General features: G+C 46.7%; 1 protein-coding gene across 1 annotated transcript in view; it reads right to left on the bottom strand.

Annotated features, from left to right (window-relative positions):
* GAP43 (growth associated protein 43) overlaps window positions 1-25,222 on the bottom strand; it is a 56,527-nt gene that overhangs the window by 3,630 nt on the left and 27,675 nt on the right. The window contains exon 2 of the mRNA XM_050910782.1: window positions 20,071-20,698. Within this exon, the coding sequence (XP_050766739.1) occupies window positions 20,071-20,698 (628 nt within the window). The remainder of the gene's footprint in view (window positions 1-20,070; window positions 20,699-25,222) is intronic.

Genomic DNA, 25,222 nt, shown 5'->3' with positions numbered 1-25,222 from the left:
AGGCAGAACTTCTGGTTTTTCTGCATGTAAATGCAAGATGAATGGAAGAGCAACAAAGAATAGGCAATGTGGCTTCAGGAACACAAACCCTGACACTATATTTCATTATGTTTAAAACTTTCTGTGTATTCCTACTGAAAATATGCACAGATTTTAGCTGGCAGTCCCCACAGCCTCCTCAGGACAGCACAACAGAAGGGCCCGTAATGCAGCAAGCACAGCGATAGACACTGGGAGGTCCTGCATACCTGCTGGGATATGGAGTGCCTTGGCCAAGACATACAAACTGATAAGTCGCACAGATGCCCCTGTTACATCAGCAGCTGAAAGTGGGATCCAGCTCCTACAGTGGCAGGCTCTTGACAATTGTCCTAGCAAGATGGGCAGGAAATCTGGTTGCACTCAAAGTGGGGGAGCTGGCAACCTCGGTGACGTGGGGTAGCTCACAATGTTTCCCGTGCCGTTCTTGCTCTTAGGATAAGCAGGCAGGTTGAAACTCAATTTTCTGCCATGTTTTGTTCCCTGTTCGCTCACCACAGTGGCAAATCTAATTTCCAGGCGCCCAGAGATCCCTGGCTGGCAGAGGAATTGCGCGGGGGTGCCTCGCTGCCCCCGTTGCTCTTCTCTGGGGAGCACTTAGTGGTAGGCAGATGACTCTCTGCTGAAGCAGCCCAGAGACTGCACTGATTTCTGCCATGGCTGAAATAGCCGGGACTGACTCTGAGGTCACAGAGCAGCAGAAAGGATTTAAAGTCACTTCACCACACATTCAAGTCAACAGAAAGGAATCATACAAACCAAATGCTGGGCACGTGGTAAACTAGAGCAAATTTTCATGACTGTGGATGTCCCAAGTATAAACAAGAGGCCTACCTTTTTGAATAGAAATTCTCACAGAAAATTCAGCCAGCCACTCCCCCTCTTTTTTCTTGCACGGTGTTGAAGCAATAAAGGAAAATACCCTATGCACTGCTACACCCTGCTAAGCTATGTGTTATTTCCTAGCAGCTTTAGCAGCATTTCATTCATCTTTGGGATGAGGGAAAAGAAGCAACTAATGAACTTTAGCAAGAAGTAATATCACAAAGGATAAAAAATTCAGCACAAAAAATAAAGTTGAAGCTGTGGCACTGCTAAACCACAGCAGTGAAAAGAAGAGGACTCTCTGTGCAATGGGAGCAACACAGCACAACCCTACTGACATCAGGGCCAGTTAATAGCAGTTTCTGATTCACAAGGAGAGGTGAGATGGTTTATCTGACTCACCCTTCACCAGTTTGTTTCATGCAGGCTACTTCTGCACTATGTTCTCTGGGGTTTTCTCCAGCCTAGTTTTCAGTGTCCCAGCAAAGGAGGGCAAAGTATCCCTGGGGAGATTAGTAGATAGCTATCCTGGGGATTCCATACATCAGAGAGGATATTTCTTACATTGCTTTTTACCCAATGATTTCCCACTTCCTTGAACTCCGGGCTGTCACACCTGTTGGTTTGTAGTGGACAGATACAGTTATACAGACAGAACTGCACAGCCTTCGCATTTTACATTCCCTTTGCGCTTTGTTGGAATAGGTGCAAAAAGTGACAAAAAAGCAGATGAGAATTCAGGGCATTTAGGCAAAATGTTCCATCCCCTGCTTGAGGAACAAAAGCATTTCATACTGGGTGGCCAAATTTCCACCTGTCTAAAGCTGCCTCCCTTCTGAACAGGCCAGCACTGTAAGATCTCCCCCTGCAAGATCAGAGTCCCTTGTGTCCACTTGCAAGGAAGAGAACAAGCAGGTGTCAGTGAGTTGCCTCTTAAGATGGACTTGGCCTGGGGCAACACTGAGATGCACGTGAAGAGATCATGAAATGGAAAAGTTGAAGTGGGAGGGGATGGACATCTCACCTAACTCCAGACACCTACACAGAGACATCTCCAGTTGATCTTCTCACCCTCTGCTCCCTTTCTAATTAGTGGAAATAAACATGACATTTCCAGGACTCTATTAACCTGACCTATTTAGATGCCTACTTTAGGACAAGAGGAGTTGCAGCCTGGGAACACCTACATCTTTAGCAAGCCAAGGTGGAGATATCCACATTTGTTCTAGAGCATTCCAGCCACAGAGCAAAAAGAAGGGCCCAAACTCACAAAATGAGAACACAACACATGCATGCATGGAGGAAACAGAACAGGAGGGGAGGCTGAGCTGTAATATGAAGCAAAAGAAGCTTGAGGAGGGGCCAAAAATAAAATCTGTCCCAAAAGATAAAGCAGGAATGGCTAGGTCAAAAAGCTAAAAAAAAAAAAACCCAACCCAAAACCACCTAGTTTGTGCTTGCAATCATCACCCTCACAGTTGTTTTAATGCACATCAGTCATCACTTGCACTGTTCCTAGTTATTCCAGTCCTGTGGTCCCCCCAGACACAGCTTTGAGATTTTAGTTTGTTTTGCAGCTTTGCCTTTTGTTTCAGTCTTTTGAAATCTATGCTGCAGTCCAAATCATCCTATAGCATGGGATAATTTTGCCAAAGAGACAGGCACCTCTGAGCTGAGCGGCCACCAATCTCACTTCAATCTAGCACCCTGCATGGGGCAGCCAAGCTGTGAAATGTTTTGGGCAGCCTCAGTCAAACATTAAGCTGTGACTGCAGATTTGCTTAACGATAGAGCTGCCTGGTGGGAGAGGCTGAAGTGTGTTTGCTTCCCAGCTGAAGGGCCTGCGTCAGAGACATGCTTCATACCTACAGCTCCAACTGGTACCTGCTAGGGAACTCCCTTGCCCATGGAAGAGAAACAATATGGAAGTGAACTACAGATCCTTGCTGAAATAGGGTCTTAGGGAGCTCCTGCCCCTCAGTACTCCATTTATTTCCTGGGAAGGGTGAGTGTCATGTCTGTGAGGCTTGCTGAGGAGCAAACGCCTCGAACATATGCAGCTCTGGTTGCTGCAAAGCTGAAGCAGGCACACAAGCAGCAGTTTTACTGGGTGGTAGTACTTCCAGCTTCCATACTTTGCCTATGCTGTGCTCTAATGGCTGAGCGTGCAGGCTCCTCTCCAAGTCTCTCCACTGCCCTACATTAGTGAAATTAGGTTGAGTGGATTTCCGGGTAAAATTGTCTCTTGGGACCTGCCCAGCTCCTGTCTGACTTGCCAAGATTAATTAAATCAGAGCAGACATCAGCTTATGACCATAGTAGCAGCAACCTTTCTGCTGATCACTTCTTTTGTGGCTGGTGGCTTGGGTTTTGTTTTCCTTTTTGTCTCTGTTCCACTGCAGATCTTTAAATTACCACAGCCGATGCCAAGAGAAGAGAAATTGCCCAAACACTCTGGGATTCTACTACAGATGCAGGGATTTTGCTTTTGCTGCTTTCCTACTGTTTGCATAATTATTGCTGATATTGATTGTGCAGCTAGAACTCTCCCATGCCTTCATGCTAAAGTATTGGCCAGATCTACTCAGCTGCTGCTCTGTCTCTAGCATTTGTCATGCTCACTCCTTTCTCCCTCTGTCCTCTGCCAACTACAGCTTGGTCAGAGATGGAACTGAAAACCTGTGCCTCGTCTGGTCTCCTCTTTGCTCCCAAATATTAATCTGGGTTTTCCTGCCCTGTTAGAAGCAGACCTCATCTGCCTCAGAGATGACTCTGTTTAGAGGCATTTTTTGGAGTGTAAGGAGCACTGGAAGGCCCCATTTAAAATCCCTGACCTGAGCCTCTCCTAGTTTTAATGACATTTGGATCCAGATTTGGATCCAGGCTTCACAGCTTGATTCATCTGTCCCGATCCATCTGTCCTTCTAGCCAGCCAGAAGTCGATTCCAGGCAGACGATGGTAGGTCTGAGACTGCTGAAACGAGACGCACTTCAGGTTCAGAGCTGTTGCTTATACAGTTCTCTTCCCAATCCAAGTTAGCCCATTGCAGTCAGCCCTACGATGCGTCATATGCAGTGCTAAAATCCTACGCCCTCCCCACTTGCTGCTTCTGAAAACTGGCAGACTTATGCTGGCCCAGCAAAACACTGAGAAATGAAGGAATTGGGTATTTCAGGTGAGCAGCTGTGTCTGGTGCAGGGGACTGACTTGCATGATTTATCGCAAACCCCTGGTGAATCCCTCACTCGCTACAGATGGAGCCAGGGTACCACCTGGTTCCTATGAGCCCTGGGGGTCCTGGTGGGCACATGGCACCTGGGAGATCTGCATACCCTTGGCAAACCCTGCAACAAGGTGGTGGGGAAGGATGTCCCCACTGCAAGCAGCAGGCAGGAGGTCCAGGGAAGTTGCCCAGTAACTACATGAAAGAAGTAGGTAAAGCAGCCTGTTAAGGTTAAAACAAGAAGGTGAATACTGCCACAATACATGGTAGTTTGGGCCTCCTGTTCCTGGACTGCCTCATCTTTGTTTCAGTGCCATGCATGCCAACCTCAGTTGCTCTAGCAGAGAGAAAAAAAACAACTTCTGCCAGTCCCATGGCTGATGACTTTGGTCCAAGTTTGGATGGCTGCCTCTTTTTCTGATCCTGCTAAATCCTCAGATGACAGCCAGCCCCAGTTCTGTCGCCCCAGCTGCCTTTGCGCTTTGTCAGGCTGAAGAGCCAGTGGCTTAGGGATTTCCTCTCCCTCTCCTCCCACCCCACGCCTTTCTTCCCCCAGCACCACCACAGAAATTCCACCCTGCATCGGCATGCATATGTGCAGTAGATGGAAAGGGAGGGAGTGGTGGGAGAGATGCTCAGGGTGCCCGGTGGTGAGGAGGGGATGCTGAGGGGAGTCAGGCTCACAGCTCCATTGCAAAGCATCTTTCACAGTGTCTAGACACCAGCTGCTGGGTTGCCATGGAAACTCCCCAACTTTGGCTGATGGGAGGGAGCAGTGAGGTCTCCAGAGAAATGGGAGTGGTGGAGGAAGAGGGTGGAGAGAGAAAGGGGAGGATGTTCCTTGTGAATGTGAGGTGTTAACCCTGTTACAGCTACATTTGCAAATATTTTTGCTTCCTGGAGAATGGGAAAGAAGAGGCTCTCCTTCTTTCTTCCACTGCCATTTCATTCCCACACCCATGGACGCAGCCAGGCCTGAAGGCTGAGACAAATGACATGCCTACTGCTGGCTGGTCATTTATTCCTGCCTATTACCAGCACTTTTTGGCACAAACTTCCTGTGTACAGTACCTATAACTGGGCAATTGCAATTCAGCTAGGGTTGGAAGAAGCCTACCAGAGTGGTTAGGTTTTCAGACAGTGAGATGTCCTTTAATGTCTCTCTCTTGGCCACCGTCACTGCTACAAGCCAATGCAGCTCCAGGGATGACAGGGTGCTCCCACCCGGCAGCAGTGTGATCTGTCACGGTGCTTCTGTGGGGATGCTTTGTTGCACCAGAAAGTGGTGGGCAACTGGGAGGCTGTGTCATACAGTGGCCGAAGGGGAGGTAAAAGAGCCCTTGTGGGATGAGGGTGCCTTTGGGGCAGACGTTTTGCACTGGTATTGAGTGGCCTCCTGCCAAACAGCGTCAAAGGTGCTGACCTCGACAAACTCCTACCAAGGCTTCACGGTCTTAACAGCCAGGGAGCCTGAAGTGGAGAAATGGGAAGTAACTTGTGCAGGGTCTCCCCAGCCATCAGCTGGGGTCAGAGCTGATCTGATTCCCCATCAGTTGCTCAGCTGCCCTTCAGGAGAGGTTCCAAGCTACCAGCCTCTCCATCTCCCCAAAAAGGGTAAGCCAGAGTCAAAGATGCCTCTGAAGACACTCAGACCACAGTTCTTCATTATCCACTGCTTGACTTTCCAGCAAGGTAGTGTACTGGTCTTTTTAGATACAATATCCAGATCATACTGGATATATAAGATAAAACAGGATATAATATCCAGATCATACATTTATGATGAACCTAGGCCTTTGTGAACGTCAAGAGCTGTCTCCATTGTGACCTTTCCAAATTGCTACAGGCAGCCAGCAATGTAGTATTTATCTGGTCTTTGTCACTACAACAATGGCCTAACTCACAATCATGGAGGTATTTTATCCTTGTGGCATCCCTGTGAAGAAAGCAAAGGCTTTTATCTGCATTTTAGAGTGAGCAAAGTGTGAAGAAGTGGGCTGTAGTCACACAAAAGCCTGTGGTGTACCCAGGAGGCTGAGTCGCCTTGGCTCTTCATTCCAGCATCTCAACCAGCCACTCTGCACACAGCAGCACTTTCATAGGTGTGATGCCTCGGTCCTGTGATTTCTGAAATTCCACAAAGTCCTAATTTCAGGCCAAAACTGGGCGTGCAGCAATCTCAGCAATATCCCCCCACCCCCTACCATCACAGGAAGATAGGCAGAAGAAAGGCATTCATTCCTTCACCTGAGGAAAACCTAAGAAGAAATAACCACAAGTTGTTCTTTACTCTTCTCCTCCCCTGCCCCTGTTGATTTCACATAGGTCCTGCAGACCAGAAAGGCTACTCTTTTTAATTCCTTAAATACCTTGTGATTCGAACAGCTTGAATATAGAGGTTTTTACTTGCTTCCAGCTGTGGCATGTAACAGTTGGCAGCTGCTCTTGGCATACGCATTGGAAAACAGGATGTCCCCATCTCATGCAACAGTATTCTTTTGTGTCACCCATCTTTTCCCCCTTGCTGGGTTAAGGTCTGGAGGATGGTTTAGAAACAGAGGGCATGTGAAGAAGGGCAACAGAAGAACAAGGTCTTGATAAGATGTATCCATTTATTCTTTAGCCTCTCTAGGGTGGCTGCCCTGTGAGATCATAAGGGAAAAATCAGAGGAAAGATAAGAAGAAATGGAAATACCCTGAGCAGACCACGGCCAAGTGAGCAAAATGCAGCCTTATTGAAGTGACTGATAGTGATTCCTGTACAGCCAGGACATTTCTAGCAAAGTAATTAATTCAAGGAGTGAAGCTTACAGCACTTTGGGGATGGAGGCTTGGGTTTGGAGAGGCCTGGCAGATGCACAGAGAATAGCACAGCAAGTGACAAGTTTGATAGACAGATCAGATCCTCAGAGGTCTGCCCATCTTACAGCTCTGCTGATCACCCTGGTAATTGTGGTAGGATCAGCAGGGGGATAAAAATTAACCCAAAACCGTGGCAGACTGCTGGCATTCACGCACTGCTGATCCTGAAATAAAGAGGGTTAAGGAGAGGAAGGAAAGGTGCAGAGTGCTAGAGCCTTTGGGTTCTCCATCTACAGCTCCCGCCTCATCACACAGGACTGGCTGTGAGGCGGCTCTCCTCCCCTGCCCTGGCAAAGATGGCCAGGGAAAAGAGGCCAGAGGATGAAATCTTCTGTAATTGCAGCAAAAATGTCTAGAAATTCCTTCAGCGCATCCAGAATTAATGCAGCACTCCTCCCCTTGTACTCCTCCCCCTTCAGCTGTCGGTAGCAGGAAAACAAACTGCTGCAGCCCTTACTAGAAACCATGCTCCCATCTCCCTTCCCCCAGCCCAAAAGACATGTGCCATTCATAAGCTGCCTGACTGCTGGTCTCCATTATTAAAGCCTAGAAGGCTGATAAATTGGGGATTCATGGAGCCTGCAAGCCTCCAACAACCAGATTGCCATGGAAACCAGAGGCAGCCTCCATCTCCAGCAGAAATGATATTGATCTAGCTGAAGGCAGGGAATTACAATCAAGGAGAGAATATAAAATGTCTCTTTTTCTTCCCTTTGCCATCCTCCCATTTTGTGTTTAAATGAAGGAGAAATTTCATTTAGAGATCATTAGTTTGTTACTGTCCATCATCATACACCGAGGCCCTGCAAATTGGACACTAAAATGAATTAAGTGCCTGTTGTCAGGCCTTCCACAGCCATCTTGTTGATAACTGTCCCCAGCAGCTGCAACATCAACACCACCAGCTCTTTGCATCAAAGGTATTACTAATATTTCCCATACACACAGCTGGTGTGCACACATGTAGGATCCCAATGTGTGTAAAACACAGCCACTGCTTTCTAGGAGGCAGTTCAGGCTTAATGCTATACCCACTGAAGCTCCTGGGAGCCTTTGCTTTTCGTTTCAGGAGGAGGAGGAGGTCATCACACACGTTATGACAGCCCCAACATAGGAAGAGGCATTTTGAACTATGAGCACTTGTGGGGAAATCCCCACTTTGAGACAACGCAGAGTGGCATTGCTGGTGCAGAGCAACCCTCCCCTCCGCCCAAAATCCTCTGTCTGGGACTGCTTAATCACAGCTCTCCAGGGGTGAAAAGATCAGGAGTCACAGCACCCGTCCTGCAAAACTAGGTGGGCAGCTCGACACTTTCCCCAGCTCAGACTGCAAAGGCCAGCTCCTCCTCGGTCTGCCGCCTCATCCCTTGGGTGCCCGTGAGAAAGCCTAAGGGCTGGGAGGTGAAAAGCCACAGCTTGACTTAAGGTGGGAGGTGGGACTGCATAGTCGCCTCTTCCGCCCCAAGAAGTCTCTGTGACCAGAAGTGCGGTGATGCTTGCCCAGGAAGTGCTCAGCCCTAGGGGAAAGGAGGGCATAGGGCAGCCCTGCGCCTGGCGCTGGCCGTTTTCAGAGAGCCGAGCTGCACAGCAGGAAGGAAGGAGGGAGCTGCCTGGAAAACCTTTCATGAGCGCTCTTGTTGCCAGCGGCAGTCTTCCCTGTGAAGGTGGCAGCAGCTAGCACCAGTAATTCTGATTTTAATTCAAATCTGGGATTTTTTGTCGTTTTTGTTTTTGTTTTTTAAAAACCCAACCTTCTCCCAGTTCGGGAGGGACTTTCCAGCCTCTGAACTTTCTGAGCGCTGCACCAAGTGAACCGGTGCGGCTGTCCCAGAGTAGCCATCTTGGTTTAACTGGCTTTTCACAATAACAACTCAATCACGTGGGTAATGAATTCAGCCTTGACATGAGGGCACCGGGTGGGGCAGCTGCAAATGCTGGGGAGACCTCATAGGGGCACAGCGAGGCAGCCCCATGCCCCGTGCACAGCCAGCTGTGCCGTGGCGGCACGAGGCCAGGTTACATCACCTAACACCCCAGAGCAGCAGGTATGCCCCGGTTGTCAATGGCAAAGTCAAAGCTCCTCAGTACTGTCCACTATGGTGGAAAAAAGTACTCTTATGGGGTGCTCAGTCAGCCCTTTGCTGAGCTAGCCTACAATGACAAGGCTTCTCTCCATCAAAGGACTTTTCAGCACTGCTGTGGCTGTCCCCTTGCTAACACTGCCAGCCCAAGGTGGCCCTGCCTCAGCTGTGGGGCCAAGCAGTAGCCGCTCCTCCACTATCACATGCGTAGCCAAAGTCTGCTATGAAGCCTAGCTCTGCACAGGTCCACAGAGGCTGTGAGTTACCGCAGCTCCCACTTGCAGAGTTTCTAAGTTTTTGGCCAAGGCGGAGCAGCCCATACTTTTGGCTTGGGGACCATCATTTTGACAACGGCTGTCAGAGAAGAGGGCCTTATCTGAGGCATGAACCCACCAGGCCTCAGCTGCTCTGAAATTGCTCTGAAATTGCACTGAGGCATAGGAAGTGGCACCCCACCATTTCGTGCTCATGTTGTCTCCCTTGGTCCTCCAGCTGATTTTATTTGCTGTAAAGGTCCTTGGCTCGGGTCTTGCCTGCTGGTCGCAGAGCTATGTTGTGAGATATCCACGTGAATGAACACGTCTCTCTTACTCTTCCTCTCCTGCTGGAGCTGTTCCACTTTCATAAATCATTAAATATTCATTGGGCCAGAGGAAAACATTGACTCTGTAGACCGGTGGTGAGGGCACTCATCTGGAATGGGAGAGACCAAACTCCACATACTGGCTCCAGCAAATAATAAATGATTTATACAAAATGGAGCAGCTCCAGCAAGAGGGATCAGGGCAAACTTTATCCAGCAGCCCAATGGCTTGCTTGCAAAGCTCACTGGATTTCAGCTTCCTAGGGTAAGGCATGGGCCCATCTTGTCTTCTGTCCCATTCAGGGAGTACCTGACTCTCACATGCTAGCTACTCTAAAAGCAGGCAAAGATTTCTCTTATTAGTTTAATCTACAAATCCCATCATTCCTGGTACTGGTACATTATGTTTGTTTTTGACAAATTAAAGGGTTCTTTAATGAAAAAAAGAGTCTCACAGAAAAATTCCAGTCCAGCAGGACTCAGAAGCCCTGTGTGGAGGTGGTTTGAACTGCAACTAGGCTTGACTCCTCTGTTTGGTAGAAACATGTCTATGTGTTTTGCTAGAAATGAGGATGAGAAGTAGTTGCATACTACATCAGTTAGGAACGGCTGTCATTTTCTCCTTGTTCCCTGATGCAAAAATCAGTGACTCCATCCATCTTTCTCACAGTCATTTGGCTTCAGCCATGAAGAAGGTTTCTAGCTTGAGGCACAAAAACGTTTTCTTTCTCATTTTGTATCTCTTTATTGAGTGCAGGGGCTCACTGAAGTCTTGAGACCTTGGGGTCTTGAGACCTTGGGGTCTTGAGACCTCAAAGTCTTGGGTCTTGAGACCTCAAAGTCTTGAGTCCTGAGGTCTCAAGCTCAGGGGCTTGAGACCGAAGTCTGCTCTTCACCCAGAGAAGTGGTGCTGCTCAGTAGCAGTGCTGTGCATTTCTTCCCCCTGCCTTCCTGCTGGGCCTCAGGTGTATTTGGGAGAGGTTGTATCATGTACAAGAGGTCAAGTTCAGTCCCTGCGCCTGGCACTATGTTTGGCCACACTGATAAGTCTCCCAGCGAAGGCTTGGCAGTAGTGCTGGGACAGGTTTGTGCAAAGAGTACCTTCATCCCCAAAGATAAGCTTAAAGGCATGTGCCAAAACTGTTTACTGTTGAAGGATCTCTCAAACACCCACCAGTCCCACTGACTTGCAAACCTGCAGCACCCTGAATGCCCATGCCAAACACTAGGAGCTGCACCGTGGGATGGGTGCAGGACTAAGCAGGTGTGGTACAGGGTTAGGAGATCTAGGTGACAGTCATGCCTGCTCACTGTTTGGCAATAAAGAAGTTACTTCCTTTCACTGTGCTTTTACCATCTGGATCCCTGGTGTACCAGTTGAATAATGGACTGTGAATGCAAAGGTCCAGACAGAACTGCTGCTTGTATAAATTGTAGCAGCCCTGCTGAAGATAACCGCACAGCAGCCCTCTGATCAGACCCTGTGAATGCAGGGGATTTCCATCCGTTCTGACCACAACGGAAAGCAGAAGACCAATATTCCAATATTGTACTGAGTCCCTCCCAGGGGAAGAAACATACAGACCATTTGTGAGCAGATCTAAGATTAAGACCACAGACTTCTTCAACTCGTACGTCTTTCTGAAGTGCAGTGGGGCAGGCTCCAGCCCACGCTCCTGTGGCACATCCCTTGTTTCAGCACTGATGACTGAAGATTACTCTGAATTGCTTACGACACTGATGCTGAAATCACAGGCGAAATCCTAGCCTTACATAAGTTAGTGAGGCTTAGATTTCAGCCCTGTAGCTGCAGCTACAGCTGGTGAGCATTGCCTCCAAACAGGCTGTAAAAGATGGGAGGAAGGAGGGAGGAAGAAGGGGAGCTTGGAAGAGAAATTTTGGGATAGGTAACACAGGGTGTCTAAGCTGGAATACGTAGTCTTTCATTTCTAAGCCCACCCCCAGTGAGGGAATGGAGTCCTATACTCATCTAAAAACTAGGCAGTTATAGACTTAGTCCACACAAGCTTGCATTCACACCTCCCTCTTAGAGGCTTGTATCATTTCCAAATCATTGGGTGCCCAAAGCCTTTAAGAACAGCAAAGAGGTTTTTAAAAGTACTTTCCACCGCCCCAATTTTAAATTACTTTTTTACTTTATTCCATCTTCCATCTCTTCAAATGGTTATCCAGTAAGGTCTTTGAAACATTTTCACAGCTGCTAAGACGGTTCTGCCAAAGTCAGCAGCACTGGGGAATGTTCCTGCAGACTGGTCACAGCTCTCGCTCCTGCCCTCCCATCCCTTTCCCTGTATATGCAATGCATTGTCAGCTATGGTTCTGCAGCACTGCACCACTTTAGCATTGGGATTTGGATGCTCTTCCAAATGTCAGAGAGATTTTCTTCTTCATTAAGCCCTGTAGGTTACAGGTAATGTCCGGTTATCATTACTAGTATTCTCAATTACTGTGTTTTGCTGAAGGAAGATGGAGAGGTTGAATAGTGTCTTCCACCTTCTGCTTTCTTTCATAATGAAAGAGGACTCATTTGCTATTGCCTCAAGGTACAGCTGGAAAGTGTGTAGTCCTTTGAACACTGGATAATTGGGACCTTATGACCTTTATCTAAGACTTATTTACATGAAGCCTTGAGTCTCACTTTTCCTGTCATTAGGAGAAGAGCATTTTCCTTTACATCTCTGGGCCCTGTCCAGGTTTCCATAGTTCTCTTCCTGAATACTCTGCAGCCCTGCAAAGGGCAGGTGTCCAACATGGGCTCCTGGCTGCCAGGACCTCAGCTGAGATTTTCAGCTCTCTTCCAGTGTCCCATGCTGACAGTGATGTAGCTAAGGACACAGAAAAAAGAAACATTTCCACAGATCACATTCATATTTGGTGATGATAAAGCCAAGGCTCTTGATACGGTACAGGCCTTTAGAGATAAAGGATATGCAAAGGGAGCCTTTAGCAGGGAATACAGAACTAGGAAGAAAGTCACAGTTCTAGTAACCTGCAAAACCAGACCAGACTCCCCTTCAGAGAACAGCTAAGCACACAATAGCAGTACTCTTCATCATTCAGTTTTCCCCCATACATTATCGTTAAGTGTCTCCTCTATTTTCTGCCTGAAAGACATTCAACACCAACAAAGAGAAAAGCTAGGGAATGAGGAAGCCCTCCTTTAAGTCAAGCTTACACCATGAATGCAGTCTTGAGAAATATATTGTGGCTAGAGACCTGTTCAAATTGAGCTTGTGTAAGTCGGTCTTTCACAGGTCTACTGGAGGTCCAGAACTGGAGGTGGAACCTGTCCCACAGAGCTGATGCCAGTGGCTTGACTTGTAAGCCTCCTGTCACTGCCTACATTTTCTTTGTTCTCTTGGCCACTGCCCAATTTCACAGACCATCATATGGCTGAATAAAATATTTGTGCAGTGCCTTTACAAAGAGGAGAACTCCCGAGTCCACAACAGACCTGGATGTCATTGCAGTCATCTGTGCTCATTGGGTAGCTGTCTTCAAAAAGCAAAGATGCTCATGTGCATAAGGACTGGGATGAGGAGCAAAACAGAAGAAATATTGCCTTTCTGGAAATACAGGTATACAAGTACAGCCTTTTCTGGACTAATGTGTACAGTGTTTGTCACCCCATCTCATAAAGGACATTTGCAGATTTAAAGGGAGTGCAGAGAAAAGCGACAAAGATGCTAAAAAGCATGGGAATCATTTCATATAAAAAGCAAGTGAAAGCATTGCTTGTGTTTTCTTCAGGGAAGAGATGAACAGCAAGGACTATAGTACTATGCCCTCTGTGCATGTGTGCATACTATATGATGCTATATACAATAATCAATGGCACAAAGTAGGGCTATCAGAAGTCTTTGCTCTTTCTGTGACGTAACACAAGTACAGAAAGATATTTAAGGCAATGGTGGCCAATTCATTGCTGAACTTCCCAGCCATTGTACAGTTGGTTGGAGTTGGGGAAGCTGTCAACAGTCAATCGGATACTGTGCATTTATATATATGCCATATAAAGCCACAGTGATCATTGCACTGCCACTGATAATCCAGTATTAATGCACCTATTATACAGCTCTCGAGGAATGTCTAACTAATCTGATCGTGCTGACCTGGTGAACTTTCCCAATCCCTTTCTTCTGCACATGGCAGTCATCTGTACCACACAGTCAGTACTTCTACCTTTAAAGTACTGCTCCTTGGAGCTGTAAATCCCAGCTGATACTCTGCAAGCTTATACCTATCTGAAAAGTTCAGCCTACTTGATCCTAGTGTAAAGAGATGACACTGGTGCTGGTGCAGAGCACTGCTGGCAGCTACAGCAAACAGCTGCCACTTAAATTTCACTTTCTGTCTGTCTATTCTGTCCACTGCCCTTCTCAGCAGAAAATCTGGTTATCATTTATGGCAGAAAGCCTTCCTCCCATGTGGGGATTTCGGAGCATTTTCTAAAGATGATCTGAGTGCAGTTGTAGTGGGCCACTGTGGAAAACATTGTAACGAGGAGACAGTGATTTTGAGCAAAATCTAGGTGGAGTTTAACCATCATCGGCCTTGGCTGCAGAGAGCTGTGTGTTAGTGTGAGCAACCACTATACAACATGAGCACATACCGTGACATTAGTATGCACAGCCTTAAAAAATGCCACCTGTATGTACTGCTTGTAAGAGCTCCTTCCTATGGAGGTAAGAGCATAATGCTCTCAGTGAACCTTGGTATACCATCTAGAAAGTTCAGTATTGTACAGGTTCAAGACCGATAGTTTTGTTCAGTTGGAACAATACTATAAAGATGTGAAGAAGAGTGAGGCTGGCCAGCCTCCCCATGAACAGGAACTCTGCGCATCGTGCCATGACCAATGAAGAGGGGCTCGGCCAATACTGCAACAGCTGTGTTTCCCAACATCAGAAGGGATAAAAGATTGCTGTCACCTTTCCTATAATTCCGGTCCTTCACAAAATAAACCAATTAACCAGGCTTGAGTGTCCATGCATTTCTTACAGAGGTCCCAAAAGAACTGGTACCTCCTTGGTGCAAAACAGTGATTAACCTGCTCTCCTCAAGAGGCCTTTTCCAGAGTCAGCCCACACCTTGTCATCAGTAAATATGCATAGTGCCACCTAAGATTTCATTAAAAGAGGTCAGGTCCTGCTTCACCGCTAGCCCACTAGTGCAGTTCCCACCTATATGGGGCAAGCTGCATCTCATTAGAAAATAGCAGACCTGAGGCACACATGGGACCTGAGACAGTATTTCACTGCAACAGAGGAGGAAATCTTGCACCTGTAGCAGGTAGTGTGTAGGTTTCCTGTTCTCTGGAAAATTGTGACATTCCACTTTCCTCATCCTGCCCCTCACATGGCTATTTGCACCAATGCAAAGCAGGCTGTGAAATACATATGCAATGCTTATACCCATGTAGACACAATGCAAAGATTAAAAATTTCAGAGCAACGGAGGACTAGGCACATACTTTGACACCTTTTAGCATGTTGCAGGTAACCTAAATTACATTTATATTCTTACTTTGTTGCTGGAGTAGTACTACAGACAATAAAATGCTGGCACGCTTGCTTAGAGTCGTTCCCTCTGGGGCAGTCATGGGAAGACTACTGTATTTGCATTGCTTTCCTCGGCTGCCAGGTGTAGCAGCAGAGATAAGCTCCTGTGAAACAGGAATGGCAGTGAGGGTGTTCTGCCTCATGCCAGCTACCCATGGGCCAAGACTAAAATTCCAGTTATACAGCTGCAATCCTCTTGCGTAGTGCAGGCTGTACCTTCTAGCTAGCACATGACAACAGACAGTGTCCCTTTCCAAATCTTTATATAGCCAGCGGTCCCTAGGTGCAGCAAGTATTGTCCTTCCATCACTATGCTGATTGAACTGAAAACAAAGAACTGATTCAACTCTAAACCATGAAAAAGGATCCATAGGGACTTGCTCCCTCTGAGGAAGTGAAGAGAAGATGGTGCCTCCCAGTGCTCCTTGCTTGCAGGATACAGAGCCCTGGGGGAACTGCTGGCCCGCTTACATGCAAAGCAATTGTCATCCGGCTGATTTTTCATTTCAGCTGTGAAACTGCTCCATTGTAAAGCTATTTCATCAAGCGGGAGAAAGCATTCTTCACTTCCCAACAAAAGAAGATCCATTTGTTTCCTTAGGCACAATTTACTCTTTCACATTTCTGCGCTTTGTTGTATTCTTACCTGACAATCTGAGAGTGCTTTTGATGTGAGAGCTAGCCAAATTTGTAGGTAAGACTCGAAAACCTGGGAAAGTACAAAGAGAATCTAACACTGTGTGACATTCACCTCCTCTTCTCCCCATAAGGGACACGGTAGCCCATCTTCTACAGTCTGCTGTGCTGGATGCTGATCTCACTTCAAAGCTGTGCTAATGTAGACTCTTTCCTGTAACTTTGATGGAGAGTCTCCAGATTTAAGCCACTGCAACGTAGATTAGAATAAGTCTCACCTCCTCATCTATATGTAATATATAAATTCCCTCCTACCACTTTTGAATTTTGTCCTGTTGAGTAGGTTGGCATCTAAGGGAGCCTCTCTAAGCATAATACCAACATCAAAGAGGCAAAAGTTGGATCATAACAAGAAAGCCTATAAACATAAGTCTTGGCAAGGATGCTCAGATAAGAGAACACTTTCTTGGCATGCAAGTCACCCACCAAAAGCCGTGAAGAGAACTAAGCAACTGTCCTTCTTACATCAATCCCTCATTGCCGCTGAACAAAGCCCACTGACTCATTTCGTGCCTTACCCAGGTTGGAATCCATCTACTTTTTCCATCTACTTTTTGATACATTGAGGATTGCTTAGAAACTGCCCTGCTGTACAACTGGGAATGCCTGGGGTTCCAGATCAACTAATACTGGATCCAGGACAGTTGTTTGAAGCTGTTTCCTAAGCCATTACCAACAGACAGGTAGAGTATGTGGAATTGAATAACAAGGAGAGCTGAGGGCTCTCAGGTGAATTAGCGACTGGTATGAAGAATCACCCAGCCTCTCCCCAACTCCAGAAACATGAAATATTAAGCATTAAAAATCATGCACTTCTCTTTATCTGGTTAGTTATTCCTTTCCTCTCTTCCTGTCTTTTTTGTCGTGCCCTTAGATGAAGGCAAAAATCTCTTCTGGATATAAATGAAATGCCCTTGCCTTTTGCTTGTGTTTGCACTAGGGAAGATATCCACAGATAACACGATACAACCATTGTAGTAAAACTCAAGGCAGATGAACCTCACTGCACAAAAGTAGCACGATCGGCATACCTCACGGTAGTAGCAGCCAAGCATGCCATGGCAACCAGCCAACCGATGACATTGGCTAGGAGCCAATTTGATTTATTTTTGGCAGCCTGACACCGCATACTACTGTGCCAGTCTTCAATCACAGAAGTGATAAGAGATGACCTTTGAAAGCCAAGGGGATGACTTCTGGGAGAAGGGGACTGATGAAGCTGAAAGAGGATCTGTCCCCAGGCTGGAGGAGCACTGGAGTGGCAGATGTGTGGTAGCCCTCCTTCTTTCATGAATGACCATCGTAGCCATGCCAGCAACCACCAGTGCTGCGTTTGCTGGGGGATGACTGGGAGAAAGGTTGAGACATGGCAAATGTCTTTAAGTCTATGGAAAGAGTAAGTACCAAAAGAGAAACAAGAGAGGTTTGAAGAGATGAGAGGGAGTAATAGGATGAAGACAGGAAAAAGAAAACATAGGCTTTCTGTCAGGAAATATTTCCTGTCTGTGGGAACTTTTATACTGTGATGATGCTCTTTTGTGGAATATTCTTTAAGGAGAAAGCAGCTTCTTACTATTCTGGACATTGTGCTATAGAGTGTATTGCAGAACACAACCCAGCATCCTCAGAAAGATGGACAAGAAGGCCTATTTAATCTTTTTTGCATTTCTTTCTTGGACGGCTCTGGGGGCATTTACCCAGCTGTTCGAGTTTGTGAATAGAGGGCTGATATCATACTGGAATAGGAATTTAGAAAAAAAATCTATATTCATTAACATTTTAAAGGGACTATCAGTTTGACTGTGGCCACACACCTTCCATGTTTGCTTTCTGCAAACATTGGTAAGCTTGAGTATTACTGCATGCATATTGAATAAGTATAAATAGATGCACATACTGGTCTTGAACACTCAAACAATCACTGAAAACTCATTTTTAAATATATATTTGATTGTAGATTTTCCAACTTACTCTGTTGGCTAGATATTTACATAAGTAACAGTATCATGTGCAAATGCATATTAAATCATGCATTTAAATGGCCACTTCAAATGATGTGGCCATGAACGGCTGGCCACTTCAAATGATGTTAACGCCAACAAGAGCATGGGGAAGATATCTGCAAATAATTTAGAATACTGCATAGAAATAAGCCATTCTTTGATGACTGGTGACTCAAAACAGGTAAAATTAAGCAAATGAAATAGACTGCTACTATGAATTTCCTACTTCTATCCATTAGAGCAGATTAATCTGAATGAAAATAGAATGTTAATTCAAAGCAGAATCACTATTCCTGTTTAGGAATAAGGCATCCCAAGTCTTAAATAAGAGTTAATTAGCACTCGTTATCCTGTGTACAGAGGACCCCAAAACACTGATTCACTCTGTCCTATTTTTGCCATTGATGTTTATACCTTTGCCCAAGTATAAAAACAACGCAATTACAGCATGCAACATACCAAGTTAGATTTCACAAATCACATGACATTTATTTTGCCATTCATCACACAAAATAAGAACAAAGAGCTGGAGACATGGACAACACAAAGCCAACTTGGACGATGCAATTTCAAAGCTTATCTCTAGAAATGTTTAAATGAAAGGAGGTAAAACCAGCAGCCCTTTGTTGTTGTGTACATTCAGTTGAGACTCATGCTCTTGAAGGCTGCTCCCCTTGTCCATAAACGTTCTGCATGAGCTCCTCGCCCAGTACTTATCTGTCCTTTTGGATATCTGTTCTTTCCTATCTGTCCACTTTGTTGAGCAGGAACAGAGTCGCCTGAAGCCCCAAGTTAGCAATGAAGCTTGGAAGTCTAATTAGAGAGTGGGAATTATAATTTGTGGAAGAGAAGTAGTGGCCCAAATGAAATGATGGAGAACCATCAGTAAGTGCAAGACTGGATGCTGAGGGTCTGTAACACTTACATCAGGCTGTTTATGAATATCAAGGTGATATGCCACATTTTTGCCCCAACAAGCTAATGAATGCAGAATGCCCTGTACAACTGAATGTCTCATGAATGTCGAGGCCAGTTATGCTTGGCACTGCCTCTTGATTGAGTTTCATGTGGTGCGTACCTCTGATGTTACCTTTTTTTTTGTTTATGTTCTCTTTCTTTGATAACATAAGGAAGATAAAGAACAAGAGCAAAAGTATCCTTAGGTCTTTGATGCATTTTCTACCCAGCTCAGTATCACAATTCAAAAACAGCTCTTCTGTATGGTTTGTAAACACTATGCCTCTGTCAAAAATGCTCACTTTTGCCGGTCAAAACTTTTCACCTCTTCCAAGGGGAACCAGTTAAGCAGAGTTGCACTCAGTCAAGAGCAAAGAATTGAAAACACCTCCTAGAGTGACTGTTTGCATTCAACCCTCTCTTCTTTCCTCACTCACTGAGCTGTCAGGGTGTTTAATCTTCCCTTTCCTTACCTGATCCTCTTACCATGTGGGTCTGACCCAGCTGACACGTCTAAAAGCTTCATGCAAGTGTGGCTGTCATGGGCTATTCCAAGTACAAAGGCTAGAAGTATTGCTGTGGATGAAACTATAAGCAATGCTGATAACAAGATGTTCCTGACTAGGATGTGGTTGTACCAGGAATCTCATCCATTCACAAGCAGATGGAAAAAAGACCCTTTTGGCTCCTTCTTGACCATCCCACCAGCAAGGCTAAATGGTCTCCTGCAGTATGAGAGCGCTTTTGTCTTGTGAGATTTTCAGTTCAAGTTGGCAGCCTCCAGTGAGCTGGTATCAGCTTGGGCTGTTTTGTTGCCCCACTGGAGCTGCCTGTGCTAGTGTGACTGGGAAGGTTCATCGCCCTCTTCAGCATATGCAGAGCTTGGGGAGCTCTCCCAGGCTCCTCCAAGCCTCCCAGCTGGCTGACACTCTCCTGCCACCATGGAAAAAAGGGCTGGATGGCACCTCCACCTAGAGGAACAGGAGCCTCGAGAGGAGGTGCAGTATTTCCAAAAGCTGCCAGGAAGCAGGGAAGAGGGTGTTAAGCAAGAACATGCAACTCCCCCCACCCCTAAAACCCAGCAAGGGGATTCCCTTGTAAACCCTCAGTCTAACCCCCGCACCAGCTCTTGCTGGCCAACCTCAGACGCGTCCCCAAGAGACCAAGGGAGGTAGCCATTTCTGGAGAGGCACATTCTGTAGCAAGGCATTCACTCACCTGTCTTCTCTTCGGTTTGGCTGCTCTCCACTGTCTCCATTTGGGGTTGCGCTGTTGCCTTGGCAGTAGCATCCTCTGCGGCAGGGGTGGTGGTGGCAGTGGTGTCAGCAGCAGGCACGTCGGCTTGTTTAGGCTCCTCTTTGTCTTGGGCTTCGTCAGCCTTCAAGGACGGCGAGTTGTCAGTGGAAGCTTTAGTGGCACTTTCCGTTTCGGCGGCAGTGGCAGCAGCGGGCTTTTCCTCCGAGGAGGCAGCAGGAGTGGCAGCCTGTGGGGCTGGCTGCTCTGAGCCCGTGTCGGCGGCTCCATCCCCTTTTTTCTCCTCCGCTGGCGCGCTGCTGTCTTTGCTGCCCTCCTCCAGCTGGGCGCTGTCAGCGGTGGCCGCTTCTGTGGCAGTGGGAGCCTCGCTCTCTTTGTTCTCGGCCGGTCCGCCAGCAGGGCCTTCCTCCTTCTTGTCGGCGGCATCAGCCTCAGATGCCGGGGCATCTCCCTTCTTCTCCCCCTTGAGCTTTTTCCTTGTTATGTGTCCACGGAAACTGGCCTGGATTTTGGTGGCTGCCTTATGAGCTTTATCTTCTGGTTTGATGCCATCCTGCTCGATCTTTTGGTCCCCGTCCTCATTTTTTTCAACCTTTGAAGAAGAACAAGGGAGGAGGGCAGAGGAGAAAACAGGGAGGTAAGTTAAGATTTCTCCAGGTGCAGCCCAGGCTCTGGTTTCATTGGGAATGTCCCACCTTCCCCTCCTGCTAACCAGTGACAAATTTCAAAGCAGCCTTTCCATTTGGTATGGGTTTGAAGCCAGGTGGCTCTAATTTCATGCTAGAGCTGGACAGACATGGGGCGTTTGTAAAAGGAATTTAAAGCACCTCATCATCTCTGTCAGCACTGCTGAGAGCACCTTGGCTGTGTGGAAAGGGTTGCACCAGCTGGGTTGTCTCTATTCCCATGATTTATTTTCCCATCCATTTTGAAATATATCAATTTTTTCCCCTACTCCTTTTCAAAACACTCTCCCGAGGGGGATTTTCACAGTCCTTCCAAATCCACCTTTGCCTTCAAGTCTTTGTTTCTTTTTAATGACACCTTGTTTCACAGGTGTGTGACTCTAATGACACCAAGTGTTTTGTCCTTTATAGCTTTTTGGCTCAGGATTGCCAACAGAGAATAGTATTGCTGCCCGCCGTACCGCAGATGCATGCTGTCAGACATACACAGATATTCACAGGATATACTCTTCACAAATGCCCTGCCTGCAAGCACTCCAAGCGTTTTGCCTCTGCTCCCCACTCATGGTTTCAATGAAGGAATAATAGGCAGATAGATATCAGTCTTTCCAGTTGCAGCAGATTATTATTATTTCTCTGATTATTGGGGGGAATTCAGCCTTGCAACAAAGAACAGGCATTCCCCATGTTTTTTAGACTTAAGCCATGCATTAGAGTCTTAAATGGGACCAAAACAGAGCCTGTGCCTCATGCTGGTCTGCTGCAGACAGATAATGCTCAGCTTGTAAACCCCCATTGAATCTACAGGACATACCATGCTTCACCCCAATAATTTAGCAGCCCTTAGGCAAGTAACAGCTCAGCTGCATATTGATGAAAGGACACTGTTCTATTAATATTCCCATTGGGAAGCATTCATAACAGCTACTTGGAAGCAGAGCCACTGGCCTCTTTGCTGTCTGCACCTGGTTTCCAACACTGGCTCAGGTCACAAAAGAAAGAAAACGAGCTGGCTGAGAAAGATAGCAAGTGTTTATTCCTGGGTGGGAAGAGGAAACCACTCCTTAGGCCATTGCAACTGAGAGGTGCCATCTGGGGAAAGGACCAGGACCAGAAGAGCAGAGATATGGGACAGCCTATAAATACATTCAAAAAGAGTGCAGCAGGAATGAGGGAGAAGAAGCCACTGCAGCATGCACATGTGGCACTGGAAACACCATGCCTGTGAAGAGGGGGAGAGAGGACTGGCCACACTGGCAGCTACCACTGGGAAACAGAGTGGAAGTGATCATTTCCACAGTGTGAGACAGGGTCAGGCACACATGTGTGAGTGAAGCCGTGCCAGTGAACCAAACGTTTGGCCACTGGCATGCCAGAGGTGGTATCCACTGTCTCCCCCTAGGTCCCCAGTAAGCATAGGATCCCCCACCCTAGCACTGGTGCCCACCTGGGATCATTCCCCAGGTAAACAGGGGTGAGCTTGAGTGGGTATGGTGAGCTTGAGCGGGTATGGTGGCCAAGGAACGAGCAGCCCCACATCATCAATGAAAAGAGCCGCTCCACACAGCTGTGCAGGGGCGAGGACAGGTCTGTATACAGCAGGAAATAAGTCTGGGAGTGAGACTAGGCACCAGGATGCTTATGTAGGGGGTGAGTGAAAAAGCCTGTGAGTGCATATGCAACTGATAGTAATACACAGAATTCAGCACAAGTTTTCGTGCTCCTGACCATGCCCAGGGACAAAACGGTTGTTGTACCTATCACAGGGGCACAGCTGAGCAGTTAGATCTACACTTCCCCAAGTGCATTAAGTGACGTGGTACGGAAAGTGGGCTTTCACGTTCGTCTCAGCTTGTCAGAGAGCAGGTGATGGTTATGTGTGAAGACGATGCAGATGTTAGCATGCTGTAACCATTCATGTATGTCTTTTGCTTGCATAGCTAACTCTGCACTGTGTTATTCAGCATCTGGGGTAAGCTTTTCAGCCTATTTCAGCACAAGGGGATGGAAACAAATCGGAAGTACCTTTAAACTAGCATGTTCACAGAACAGCTGTGATCCAGCCAGGCTAGTGCAGAGCTCTGCACAGGCTCATCCATCCTGCTCCTTAGGCAAGGTCTGCAGCTTGCAGTAAGTTCTGTGTTGCTGTGGCAACATAACTACTACTACCTGGACTAGCTGGTTTAAGGAGAGCTTGAGTATGCCTGCATTACAGTGTAGCCACGGCAATGTGAAGATAGACTAGGTACTCCTTTATAGCACTGTATGAGACTTAGATGCCCTAGCTTTGACTCTCTTTCCCCAAGGACTGTGGCCAATTTCAAACAGCAGCAGGACTGGGAGACTGGAAAGACAATTTAGACAACTACAAGACCCTAAAGTTCCAGTCCCATATGCCTGATTCCTGCAAAACCATTAGTGACTGTGACAAAACTGTTAATCCCTGGACAAAGATGAAAAGCATTGACCGAAGGGAGATCTCTCTTGCCACTGGCCTTGCTGCTCTCACATCCCACGTACCGCCTGCGCCAGCCAGGACAGCTATTATGAAGTGTGGCCTGCTGCATGCACGCCTCTCTGACTCCAGAGGAGTTACCCTGTCACCTGGGGTACGCAGCCCTGCAAAGGCTTATCTCCTTCCCACTGCCAGCAGGAGGCCAGGGCGCAGTGAGCCGCAGGGTTGGCTCTCCTGCTATTCTGACAGATGAATTTGTGGAAAGCTGTGACTGCCAGCCAGCCCTTTACCTGGCAGGGAATAGGAGAGCACTTTTTCTCTCCAGGGAGGTCAGACTGAAACCTCTCTCCCGCACCTACCGCATTACAGAGCTAAAAGGCTCCTTTGCTGTTCTGATGACATCATTGTCCTCTTATCCCAGTTGGGACTACATCAGTTTGAGTCCTTGCCAGATCACAAGGTTTGCAACTGCAAAATGTATTTCCAACAGGGTGCTTTCAGCGTAATTTCAGATATAAAAGATAAGAAACATGAGGCTGGGAGAGAGGTGGAGTTTAAGGTCATGGACAAAAGAAATGTACTAATAGTTTGTCTGCGCCAACTGTGGCTCTCAGGAATCCCATTTCTATTCAGTCTTTCCCCACTGAAGCATCCCAGGCATTTGAAACGACTTATTCTCAGGCTACTGGCCTGCAGCTACTTCTCGGGTAGGACACGGTATCCATATAGTATGTGTGTCATGTTGTATAACAATGGGTTGGGTGAGAAACAGATTGTTCAGAGGGAAACTTCACACAAAAAAAGACAAGGGCTCTTCATCTGTGGGTTATGCACACAGCAGATAAACCTTAATTAAGGAAGCTGCTCAAAAATAACCTGTATACAGTGAAGCTCGTGGAAAGCAATTTATCTTCCTTGGAAAGTTAAAAGGGTGAGTCAGCCCTGCCAGGATGTATTCAAAAGCATCTCAGTGGAAAACAAGAAATCTGTCTGTCTTATCTATCTGCCATGCGTGTATGACAACTTGGTTGTAGTACTGTGGCTGGAATAAAGTGACTATTACTACTGGTGTTTGTACAGAATCTAGAGCTCCCAGCCAGGAAGCAGGTGTGGTAAGGGTAGGTTTCATATATTAGTATTCCATCACACACCCCCTTCATTTACACATTTATATGTAAAGTAAACTCATACTAGTACTTAATATTGACATACTCATGATATTGTAAGTGTGCATGCAATGTGTTGTCATTTTACACAGAGCAAATGTTCTCTGTTTCATTTAGTGTGAAACAAATCATAGATCCTTCAATGTAAGAAGGACTTGAAATCACTGAGGCTGGTGGATACATAGCTATATGGATGTATAAAAGGACATACATAGTCAAACATGTCAATTTTTTTATTCAGACCATCCCCACATACCAACTGAAGCCAGTGCGCAAAGTTTTGCCTTTATGAAACACACTGTTAAGCTTTTATGTCTCTACCTACACAGCCCACAAAATCTTTCCAATCCTAGAGGGATGATCCTCTCACCACCTCCATCTGCTTGTCTGCCACACCTCCAGGTTTCTAGGACATCCCTTCCCAGGCAGACAGTTTCTGTAAGTGAGACTTTCCTTGCTGTCACATAGCTGAGAGAGTAGGAGATAAGAAATTAATGTTTAAGACACAGGTAGGGCAGAAGTTAGTTCTTAGGTACCAGGAATGTGGAAATTGCATGGAGCCATGACCCCAAGAAGATTTCTAATCTCTGGCCACCTTTCCACCTTTCATCTCCAAACCCACAGCTTACAGAGGGGTCAAAATATGGCAAAGAATGAAGAGTGTTACTATAACCTCCATGCCCTTCTAAATGTCCCACATGCTGGTACGTCAGGAAAGGAGAAATGGAGAAACTAGATGTTTTCCAGATGTTCCATGTGTTTGCAGCCACACATAGGCAAAGAGCAAGAAAGGAGGGGACTGAATGCTT

This window comes from Gymnogyps californianus, chromosome 1 (genome assembly GCF_018139145.2).
Source record: "Gymnogyps californianus isolate 813 chromosome 1, ASM1813914v2, whole genome shotgun sequence".
NCBI classification, from domain to species: domain Eukaryota; kingdom Metazoa; phylum Chordata; class Aves; order Accipitriformes; family Cathartidae; genus Gymnogyps; species Gymnogyps californianus.
This window is presented reverse-complemented; position numbering and strand designations above follow the sequence as displayed.